At 39.5% G+C, this 12305-nt stretch overlaps 1 protein-coding gene across 1 annotated transcript in view; it reads right to left on the reverse strand.

Annotated features, from left to right (window-relative positions):
• Positions 1-12305, reverse strand: part of MTHFD2L (methylenetetrahydrofolate dehydrogenase (NADP+ dependent) 2-like) — a 101205-nt gene that overhangs the window by 49659 nt on the left and 39241 nt on the right. The window contains exon 6 of the mRNA XM_015560211.1: positions 7073-7165. Within this exon, the coding sequence (XP_015415697.1) occupies positions 7073-7165 (93 nt within the window). The remainder of the gene's footprint in view (positions 1-7072; positions 7166-12305) is intronic.

Below are 12305 nucleotides of genomic sequence, written 5' to 3' on the forward strand. Positions count from 1 at the left end.
GTAAAGGAATAAGTTCCACACCCAAGTGCCATGAGCTCTAAATGGTGACATAGACTATTTTCATGCCCCATCCCTTGGAACTTCTTAGTGTCCTGGCATCCTGAAAATTACTAATCCTGCTCAAAGGAAGAGGAAATACTGTACTGAGAACCTAGGATGATGTCTGATGGGTGTGTTTCTAAAACTTGAAATTATGATGGAAGAAGTGGTGAAAAGTAGTTGGTTGGTCACCTTGTATTTTATGAAGAGTAAGTATAAATATTCCTAATTACTCTACTGAATTGCCCATTTATCCTGTTTTATATTACAGTGTCTATCTTTAAAAGTGTTGCAGTAGGATGCTTGAGTTATGACTGTGAAGGTTCATTCATCATGCTGGAAGGGATGGCTTAGTGGACAAAATGCCAGCTTTCCCCAACTATGACACTGTATCCAGAGGTTAATAATAATAGGCAAGTGGCATTGATTCAGCAGCTCATCTTCTGAATGAAGCTAGTTCTAAAAAGTTTACTTAGATGGGTGGAGGGTTCTTTAGACAATGTCTGGAAAAAAATTGCCAATCCTGCCTGGATAATGAAAATTCCTAGACCCTTTACAAATGTAGTATTTCCCCAGCATGAGATATGGAAGAACCAAAGGACTTTTTAACACAATCTTAGAAGCTGTGCCCTCTCTGGCCAGCAGTACCTTCTTTATCATTAGCCTTACACAAGCCAATTTAGCCTTCCCCAAAACTGGAGTAGTCTCCTTTTACCCTCAGTTTCTTCACCTTCTGTGGTTTCAACCTAGATCCAAAATGTTAATGAAAAATTCATAAATATATAATTCATAAATATATAATTCATAACTTTTAAATTGTGCACTGTTCTGAGTAATGGGATAAAACCGTGTGTCGCCCTGCTCTATTCAGCCTGGGATGTGAATCATCCCTTGGTCCAGTGTGTCCACTCTGTATACGCTCCCTGCCCTTAGTCACTTAGCAGTCATGTTAGTTATCACCCGTCACAGTAATGTAACGTTTGTGCTCAAGCTTTTACTTCATAATGTCTCAAAGCACCAGAGTAATCATGCTGGAAATTTGAATATGCTAAAGAGAAGCTATAAAATACCAGCTTTTATCAACTATGACACTGTATCCAGAGGTTAATAATAATAGGCAAGTGGCATTGATAAAATATTGAAAGAGAGACAGGGAAGAAATGCAAGAGCACACAGTCACATAAGCTTTAGTTTATTATTAATTATTTTGTTAATATCTTACTGTGACTAACTTATAAATTAATGTTTATCATAAATATGTATGTATAAGAAAGACATAGGGTTCAGTATTACCTATGGCAGCAGTTCTCAACCTGTGGATCGTGACCCTTTTGGCGGTCTAACGACCCTTTCACAGGGGTCGCCTAAGACCACCCTGCATATCAGATATTTACATTACGATTCATAACAGTTGCAATATTACAGTTATGAAGTAGCAACGAAAATAATTTTATGGTTGGGTCACAACATGAGGAACTGTATTTAAAGGGCCAGAAGGTTGAGAACCACTGACCTATGGTATCAGGCATCCACTGGGGGTCCTAGAATATATCCCCACAGACAGGGGGTGGCTACTCTTTTATTCAACTGTTTAATACCCTCAATTTTAGCTGTCTATAGTAGTCTTTTTCTTCACTCTTCTCATAGTTTCTTTTTTTAAAATATATTTTTATTGATTTCAAAGAGTAAGGGAGAGGGAGAAATAGAAATATCAATGATGAGGGAGAATCACTGATAGGTTGCCTCCTGTATGCACCACATTGGGGATCAAGCTTGCAATCTGGACATGTGCCCTGACCAGGAACCTTCTGATTAATAGGTCGATGCTCAACCAGTGAGCCACACTGGCCAGGCTAATTTCTTAATTTAACATTTATTTTTTTATTTTTTTTTTAATTTTTTATTACAAAAGGTATTACATATGTGTCCATTCCCCCTCCCCCGCCCTAGACAGTCCCATAGCCTCCCCTATCCCCCAGTGTATACTCAGATCAGTCTACTCCTCTACTTAATAATAGAAACTACTCTTTTATTTCAAAAAAATAATTCACTTAGATGGCTTTATCAATTATTTCACAATGACCAATAAATTTTAACACATTAAACGCCCAGTCAGTCACCGGTGACTGACACTATACTTTCCATCTGGAAGACAAAACAGGCTGGGTGCTTACCATGTTAAACAAATTCATCTTTATAAAATTATATTCTTAAAAATTTATCAGTAAAGCAGGGTTTTAAAAGCCTATAGAATCTATTGCTATTCTTATTGTGTTCATGCAAACAATCAGACCAAGTAGAAACTTAACATAATACAGTAAATATGTTGGTCTTAATTTGGCTCTTTAATAAAAATGAGGGTGATTTTAGGGAGGGGGAATTATGTTTACATAGACTTTATAGTACACAGTTATGAATATTAGACTCACAGCTTTATTTTTCATTTATGATTTGAATTGGATACTAAATTAATCTTAAATATTTGGCTACAACCCTCCAAACTATTCTTTCTTTCCTTCCATCAGATCATTTGTCATAATTCTTGCTGTTCTAGCTTTTGTCCCAATAATAGTAAGATTTGTAGCACAGTTTGTCTCCATCCGCTTATAAGCCCTGCTTGTACTCAGGAAATACCACTCCTCAACACCATCACAATCTCCTTTTGTGGCCAGGCCTCATTGTCCCTAACAGAGAGCAAGGATTTTTGGTTCTGAAGAAAAATATTGCCCCTTTCAGTTGGCTTTGAAGAAAAACATTGCCCCCTTTCAACAGGAAGCAGCTATAGAAGAGACCCAATGCCCTCTTTTCTCTGAAAGAATTCAGTGCCAAGATCCTTGAGTGGGGGAGGAGGGAGTGTTAGAACACAGAGCAAGAATGATGGACTAGGTACAGAAACTCACTAGGGCAGAAAGCCCTAGATGCCTAGCAAGGGGCAAAACTGGGAAAGCAAGAACCTCGCCCCCAGGGTAATCTATCTTCCCCTAGCATGCCACTGGTCATGTGATTTGGACTCCAGATCTTTCATATCTCTAGTCAGGCGATTTATACACCCTGACCTTTTCCTCCCTAAAGATAAACATCTAGGCCTCAGTTGTATTTCAGCTTCTGGCCCAGAAAAGCAGCAAAACCAGACACGTGGTGCTGTGGCTGCCTCAGGACCAGCTTTTACCTCTCAAGTCATTCAACTGGTTTCCTTGGGTATCTGATAATTTCACCCTCCCTTATAATAATGGTCACACTAAGGTGCTAGGTGAATGGTTTCTGATATGTGGCATAACTTTTTATTAAGAATAATTATTAACAAACAGAAAGAGGAGGGAAACATTAGGCCTATAGGACAATACCATCCTTAGCAGCCATCTGTAAGCTTCCCACCACAGGAGAACAAAAGACCAAGAAAAACTCACTAGACACCAGGAGTCAGACCATACAAGGAAAGGAAACTGTTCTGAAGGTTACTGATTGCACACCTGCATTCCATCCACATTCCAAGCCCACCAGCTCAGCCCCCAAACCCACTGATGACAAGTTTCCTGCCAATGCTGCACCTAAGGATGAAACTCTGGCTCCTGGGTGCTGTCATCAGTGACCCAATGTCCCCTTGGCTTGGTGCTATGCAGCCCTTCCTTTGAATACTCCAACCCCCATCCTTAAAAAAATTACCAGCTAAATTTGTAATAATTTGAAGAAGTATTTGTTCCAGTTGTCGTTTCAAAATCAATGCAGCATACATTTATTGAGTACCCACAATGTATCAGGTACTGTTTTGAGCACCAGTAAAAAAAAAATTCTGTCTCTGCAATTGTAAAGAGAAGGGTATAGACAACTTTAAACAACTAGAGCAGCGGTTCTCAACCTGTGGGTCGCAACCCCTTTGAGGGTCGAACGACCCTTTCATGGGGGTCGCCTAAGACCATCGGAAAACACATATATAATTACATATTGTTTTTGTGATTAATCACTATGCTTTAATTATGTTCAATTTGGAACAATGAAATTGGGGATCACCACAAAATGAGGAACTGTATTAAAGGGTCGCGGCATTAAGAAGGTTGAGAACCACTGAACTAGAGGCCTTGTGCACAAATTTGTGCACGGGTGGGGTCCCTTGGCCTGGCTGGTGATCGGGGCCAATTGAGGCCAGCTGTGGGGAGGGACTGCAGGAGGTTGGCTGTGGGAGTGCACTGACCACCAGGGGGCAGCTCCTGCATTGAGCACCTGCCCCCTGGTGGTCAGTGTGCATCATAGCTACCGGTCATAACAGTTGCTTAGGCATATATATATACATATATATATAGACACATATATATGTGTGTCTATATATATATGTATGTATATATATATATATATTGTTATGAGTTATAACTGTGGTACAGCAAAGTTCCTAGAAACAGATTATTTCTCTTTGGGAATGCAGAGGGGTATAGCTTTAAGTAGGAGCCTAGAGCCTTTTATTTCTAACAGCATAGTTTGACAGGATTTGGTTTTCAAATTTGAACTTCTATATTAGTCTACTTTTCAAATTTTGGTGAGATGCTTTAAAGGTAAGTCCTATATAGTTAAACCTATGAAAGTTTGAGAAACTGGAGAAGTGAGATTAATATGAACATAAACTAATTTTAATCATGCACCAGAATCATCACATGCCATTTTCTCTTACACTTTTCTTCTGTAAACCCATTCCAAGGTTTATTCACCACATTCTTTATTGTCATTTCAGACATTATCAATGTACCTGATACATCACCCACTACTCCTCCTCTTCTCCTCCTAACTTTGAGATGGTACTGCTTCCATATATGCTGACATTCTAGTTATGACAATAATTAATACCTCTGCCATGAGGTCATTATATCCTTTTGTAATACCCACTGCTAATCGCATGTGTTTATTTCCCACACAGAATGCATGATGTGGTTATTCATTATTAGTGGGTTGTTGTTTTTTTATGCCTTCCCTAAAATTCCACTATAATTTACCAATATCTACATATTTTATCCTAAAATTCTCCAGGTGATTATTAAGGAAGTAAAAATGTAGTAATCTTTAGTTATTTCTTATAAATTCTCAATTTTCTTCCCTGAAATTTCCCATTACACAGATGTTTATTTCCTAAGGATGGTTGCAGGGCTACATACAGAGCTGTATTCCAGAATTCAGCATACATTTGTATCTAGTTTGAGGCACTAGAGCTGGAATACAAAGCCAGGAACAATACCTGTTTGCACTGCCTTCACTCAAAATTGTCTTCCTTCCAGGATTAAGACTGTGCGTGGCCAACTGGCTGTCTAAAATAGCCTGCATACGGGACTGGCGCCCTCTGGTGGTAGAGCCTCAATACTGCTTCATCACCTAGAGACCTGGATACCTCCAGACTTCTATTTTGTTAACTTTATGTAGAATTGGTCCCTTTTCCCTTTATTTTCCCCTTCCTTTCTTATTTTTTAACTCCTTGATCACAGTGCCAATACAGTGAGTCTATATGAGAAACTCAAGGATGATGACAGTGTTGGCATAATGCCTTGTGACATAAAGTTTGATTTAGTCACAACAGAATATCAGTGGTTCTTGAAAGAGGATGGTAATTACCCATTTGTCACTTCTCATAACACGAAAAACATGAGTATGAATGCATACTGAGGGATTTTGCTCCAAATATGCATTCAATACAGAAAATATGCATTCGATATTATAATTGATAAATGAGAACTAAGATCAACTGTGAAATATTCTTTATATATTGTTAACATCATAATCAAATCAAATTTTAATGATAAAGAACATTTCATTTTGTCTAAAATTAGAGATTAGCAGTGACGACCACTCAAATTCCTCTCTCCTCACCAAATTCTGAGTCTTGTGCGTGACTACAAGTGTTTCTTAAAAAAGCCAATGTGATATTTCTCTTGTATGAATCTATCAGTTGCTGCAGCAGTATTTCACCTAATGTCTGTGGTCTGACAAAGTGCATTGCCTTTCTAAACATCCATCTTACTTCTGTCAATTGAGCTCAAACTCTTACGTTTGGTATACCCCCTGAATATAATTTTTTTAGAAAAATAGGAACTGTAGTTAGAAGGTTATTTGTGATTCTAAAATAGGACTATTTCTATTTATACTCTATGAAGAGGCAAATTACTCCATGTAAAGTTATCACATATATATTTTGAGTTCCTATAAAGGGCCTATAGAATAAGAAAGTGAGCTAAATTCTGTTAAAACTAATTTAAATTATTATTTTCCATTAAACTCAATTTATTATGAAACATTTACTCTCCCTTCATAATTTGTAAATACTCAGCAATTCAACTGTAAAGTGTAGAAATTATCAATAATATCTAATTGATAAAATTAAAAGGGCTCTCATTCCAGCCTTGGATAACGAACAGTCAGTGTCTACACCGTAGAAATACTATGTGGCAAGAGTAAAGGGTAAAGGCAGAAGTAAAGGGTAGAATTATTTGGTATGTTCAAATGTAAAACAAATTAGGAAAAGCTAGACCCATTACATGAAAGTATAATAACTGTTCTCTCTAGTTCTATTCTTGTCTCTCTAAAGTCAATTCTTGACCCAGTGTAAGTAATCTTTTAAAAACGTATGCCAGACCATGTCAATCTCCTGATCTCAGCCATCATAGCTTATATCAAAGTTTTTGCCATGGCCTACAAATTCCGACATGTACCAGCCATGGCTATCCCTTCAACAGCATTTCTTACCAGTCTCCCCATAATTCATTCATGTTTAGAAGCAATCATGTTGTCAAAAGAATTGGCAAAGTGTACATCTGTTCTTGTGCTTAATATTTCATTCCAAAGGTTATTCAGGTTTTCTATAATGAAGTGACAAATGCTAACACAGGCACAGTGGACCAAAATGACCAATATGATGATTGCCAAGAGACAGAATCCAGTTGTCGAAAGTTAATCATATCTTAATTCTCTGAAGAAGTGGTTCTTATGGACATGCTGGCAATTAGGGCAGGAATTACTCTGCTGATGATACTCCACCAAGTAACACCCACTAAAGGCTTACCTGCAGCGACTATGATAATATCTGCCAGCTGAGTATGGATCTTCAGTTGTTCTTTGGGGGTATATCTGTGAGCTATTGTCACTGTTGCATCACCTGGAATGCAGAAGAATTCCATTAATGATTACTTAACTTATTCATAATTTATGAGTGCTCCAATTCTAGAGGAGTTTCAGTTACATCCTAAGTGTGAAAAATTGCTTTGAAATAATTAAATCACTTTAAAAACAAAAGCTAGATACGAAAATATAGATGACCCATATCACTGTACCCTTCAACTGACCAGTGGAAAATCAAATGAGCCCAAATGAGGGTATGTGCTGACAATATAGGACAGCTATAAGTAGGATCCTAGAAACCTAGCACTTGAAAGTTCTGCATTGACAAGTTAATACACATTCACTCATTGGCTTGATAATAAAATTTATAAATACTGAAAACAGCAAGACAAGTGCACTAAAAATGGGGCAACACCTTGTAGCAGGACAGGTTAGAGATTAATTCTGCCTCATCTTGGCAGGTACCACATTCACCTTGAGGAGGTGTCAAAAAAGGGTTCCTAAAAGAGGTAATATACTTTGTTAGTTCTTAAAGAATGAGTAGGAGTACACCAATCGGGGAAGGGAAAAAAAGGAATTCCAAGGCAAAGGAATGGCAAGGAAAAATGAACCAACTTTGAAATTATGTGTTTAAGAAATGATGAAGAAGTCTGGGCTGTAAGGGAAAGTATTCATACATGCTTTAACAAAGTGATGTATGAATAAGAGAGGTTAGCAGACTGTGGGATTTCAGTGCTTAACGTGAGAGCCATTGAAGAGGAGTGAGAGAAAGGCAGTGATGATGGGTCAAAGGAAGGACTACCAATATGAACATGGCTGTGTGAGACAGTATTCTCTCTCTTCCCTTTCTGCATAACATACAACAAAAATGGCATAATCTCTATTTTTAGGAAAACTAGAAGACATACCACAGGGAGAAAGGCAGCAAAGAAATGGGCAGAATAACAAGATGTTCAGCAACAACAGATCTCTGAGAATGACTGCAAAAATATACTTCCTGAAGGTGAAGAGTTCACATTAAAATGCAAATATTTGTAGCAGATAAAATAGGAAGAAAGACTGGAGAAGTCTTCGGAGACCCAGTATAGTTCAACAGTAAGGAACACAAAGACTTATTCAGGAACGGATTTCAACAGGAAGGAAGCAGTTGAATTCTGGGAAGTGAAGGAGGAATCTGAAGGCTGCCCAGTACCTCCTTTACAACTACTAGCAGAAGTATCCTGCAAATGGCAGATCCAAGACATCCACCTCTTCAATAAGTAATTTACAAAAGCACTTGACAAAGCATTGAACTCATATCATAAAAGGATCAGCCCAGGGGAATTTGAATGGTGACAGAACGGTTCAAGGTTCTATTGGTAGTTATATGACTATATGCATTTGTCTAAACTCGTGGAACTGTATACCTAAAAGAGTGAATTTTACTATATGCAGTTTTCTTAAGTAAATAAAAGGATACATTTTAAAAGTGGCAGGCCCTATATAGGCCTAACCAATGGACACAGACAACAGGGGGGTGAGGGCATGAGTGGAGGGAATGGGGGTTAATGTGGGGATAAGGACACATATGTAATAACTTAATCAATAAAGAAATTAAAAAAAAAATAAAATAAAAGTGGCAGGCCTAAGAAAAAAAAGCAAAATAAATAAATAAATCCAATCAGAAAGAATATATGCACCCCTATGTTCATAGCAGTATTTTTTACAATAGCTAAGACCTGGAAACAGCCCAAATGCCCACCAGTACATGATTGGATAAAAGAGCTGTGGTACATTTACACCATGGACTACTATGCAGCAATAAAAAAGAAGACTATTTTACCCTTTGCAACAGCATGGAGGGACCTGGAGATTAATATGCTAAATGTAATAAGCCAGTCAGAGAAAGACAAATATCACATGATCTCATTTATATGTGATACCTAATGAACAAAATAAACTCACAAACAAAACAGATCCGGAGGCATGGATGCATGGAACAGACTGAGGGAGTGGGGGTATGAGAAACCAAATAACACATGTTCCTGGTCATGAGAGCTAGCTATCCAGTGATAAAAAAAAAAAAAAGAATAAATAAAAATAGAGACAAACCTTGAAATTTCTCTGAGCAGACAAAACCAGTTTAGTCATATAAGCAAAGTTTAACTTAGCTTATTTAACAAGGTTAATTTAACCTAGATCATTTCTTGCTTATGCCTCTGAAAATCATAAACAAAATTTGAACTGTTTCCCAAGGTTCATATGAGATAACCATGGACCAATTCCCTATCATTTAAAAAAATTCTAATCCTATAACCAATCACTGTGAAGAATAAACAGTCCCTGCTTTCTCGCTAATATAAGCCGTCTTAGAACAATATACAGTACTCCTAAGCCTCATCCATATTTTGGTTTGAGGGCTCCTAGTTTGCAATCTATTTGGTGTGTAAAGAATAAACTTTTACTGATTACTACTTCAGTGACTGATTATGTTTTGTCTGAACTTTTGATGCCTGCTAACTATATTCTCATTTAACCTGTCTTAATTGACATAGTGAAAATTCTTGTCATTCCTATTTCCAGTCTTGGTATCCCACTACTTTTCTTCAACAAATCCTCTGGCTTGCTGCACCTAATCCATTCTATCTCCTCAGCTTTTTCCATAGGTAACCAGTACTAACAAGTTGCAACAGTTACTCCTTAGAATGGTGTGTATCTCTGACCCTCTGATGACTTTTTCCCCCTCACTCAGTTTCATGTCCTATTGCTCAGATGATAACAGCCTTGGCAAGAACATAATATTTCTAAGCATTCCACAGACCCAGGTAAAAATGTATAAGCAGAGTCTTAAGCAACTTATTTGTTTCTGCAGTTTTGCATAAGTTATAGAGATCATGATAGCCTAGAAAACTTCAAAATACCTACTGTGCCTGCATCTGTAAATACAGCAAAATGGCAAACCCAGTAAGGGCTGGAATCCCATGTGTAGGGTTTCTTTTGTCACTTTCTCTAGATAAGGAAAAACTAAGTCATCCCCAACACATTAACTCACACTATGGTCTGGTTTAAAGGGGAAAAAAATCATTGAGGAAAACTCAGTACTCATCAACAGAACAGCACTCAATGAATCTTAAAATAATACTGCACTCTCTTGACTCTGAATTCCAGTTACTGCATGCTTTCTATCTCATCTGCAGCTTCTTTTTCTGGATTAAACTGTTTAAATTTTAGATATTGTTGCAGAACACCCAGGTCTAAGCCTTCTGTCCATGTTTTAAATGGGGTAGGCTTTACTGTCTTTATCTGGTCAAGACCTGGCTGGTTTGACTTGCTGTTTAGCAGTCTTCCAGTTGTTTTCCAAACTCTGTGGCCAATTGTTTCACTTTTAACTAGTCAAATACAGTTTCAAGCTCAGTCCTTTTGAACACCTATTGTTCCTTGGAGAGAAAGAGTTTGATGGACAACTGACTGAATCCTGACCATCAGTGTCTGTAGATATTTTAAAATCTGCCCCAGTTTTGCCCAAAAATTATTGAATTAAAATTGTGGATGCATTTATTCAACAAAGAAAATATACAAATAAGCAAACATATATACACACACACACACACACACAGAGACTAGAGGCCCGGTACACGTGGGGTCCCTCGGCCTGGCCTGCAGGGATGAGTGGACCTCCACACTGCCACAGCCCAGCCTTACCAGCTCATCGGGCTCCAGCCTGCTGTCCACATCGATCCCACACAGCACAGAGTAGTGTGTGAAGCAGAAGGTGATGTGGGGAGGAGCCCGAGTCTGGGCTGGACGCTGTGCCACTCCTGCTCATCCTGGCCCGGCTGCACCTGCCACAGCTGCCACTACTCAGGCGTACAAAGGAGTGTCCGCAGGAGAGGCTCACACCACTGCAGCTACTCACCAGCTGTGAGCCCGGTGTCTGGCGCCCCTCTGTCAGCTGAGCAGCACTCCCGCTGTGGGAGCTGCTGCATTGAGAGTCTGCCCCCTGGTGGTCAGTGCACGTCATAGCTACCAGCCGGTCATCCGGTTGCTTAGGCTTTTATATCCTATCTAATAATCCTATCTAATAATAGACAAACATGGTAATTGACTGTACCTTCTCTATGCCTCCCATTGGCTAATCAGCAAGATATGCAAATTACTACCAACAAAGCTGGTGGTTATTTTGCATATACTGGCTGGGAGTGAAGACTGAGACAATGTGGAAGTGAAGAGCTACAGAGGGAGCAAAGGAGAGGGCGCAGAGACAGGAATGAAGCCAAGACTATGGAGGAGGGAGGGGTATAGAACTAATGAAATACAGTTGATAGGAATTAGGCAATGTGACACTGATGGTTCTGGGCATGTGAAGGGTGAGGGACAGAAGGGTATACACGGGTCTTCCCTTCAGTTCTGCCGGAGAGATGAGCTCTGAGGGCCGGAGCTGCTCCATGCCCAGAGGAGGTGGGTGTGGTCAGTGGCTCTGTTACAGAACTTCCTGCCAAGCAGAGACCTTACCCGACCCCCAGGAACCTTTTTACTCCAGAAAACAGAAACAGCCAGTTCCCAATGGGCATGGGAAAACCAGTGTCCCCTCCTGTGCACAGTGTCCTGATGGAGTGATGGGGGAGGTAGGCGAGGAGAGCAGTGCGGAGTTGTTAGGCAGCTGGAGTGGGAGTGGAAATGCCATGAAATGTCCACAGTCCTGGCTGTGCCCACGGCCTGGGCGGCTCCTCCAGGCACTGGCTGAGGGATTAGGGCTGATTCTCTCAGGAAGGGAATATTCCATGGGTGGAAGATTTACAAGCTTAGGGTGGGCCGTGTGTTAGTTTGGGGCAAATCCTTCAGCGTTCCTGCTGCCAAGCCCTCAAAGGAATGAAGCAGAGGCACCCCTCACCCCCAAGACCTCTTCGTGGACATTTTAGCATCTACATGATTTTTAATCCCTTCAGGGAGACTTTCTATCCTGCAGTCCCATCCCACCCCACTGTTGCTGTTTGTCTGCCAGCTGGGTCGAACATCAAGGGGAAGGGGGGTTGATACTTACTGAAAGACTACTGATCCTACCAGGAAACCTACCTGTTTACTGTACTGTTGTAAATAACATACCCTTTATATCCTGTATATTGGCTTCTTTTAAATAAAGTGAAATGTCTTAGAAAAAAAATGGCAAGGCAGGGCGGGACCCAGACAGACAAAATGGG

This window comes from Myotis davidii, unplaced genomic scaffold (assembly GCF_000327345.1).
Source record: "Myotis davidii unplaced genomic scaffold, ASM32734v1 scaffold2675, whole genome shotgun sequence".
NCBI lineage: Eukaryota > Metazoa > Chordata > Mammalia > Chiroptera > Vespertilionidae > Myotis > Myotis davidii.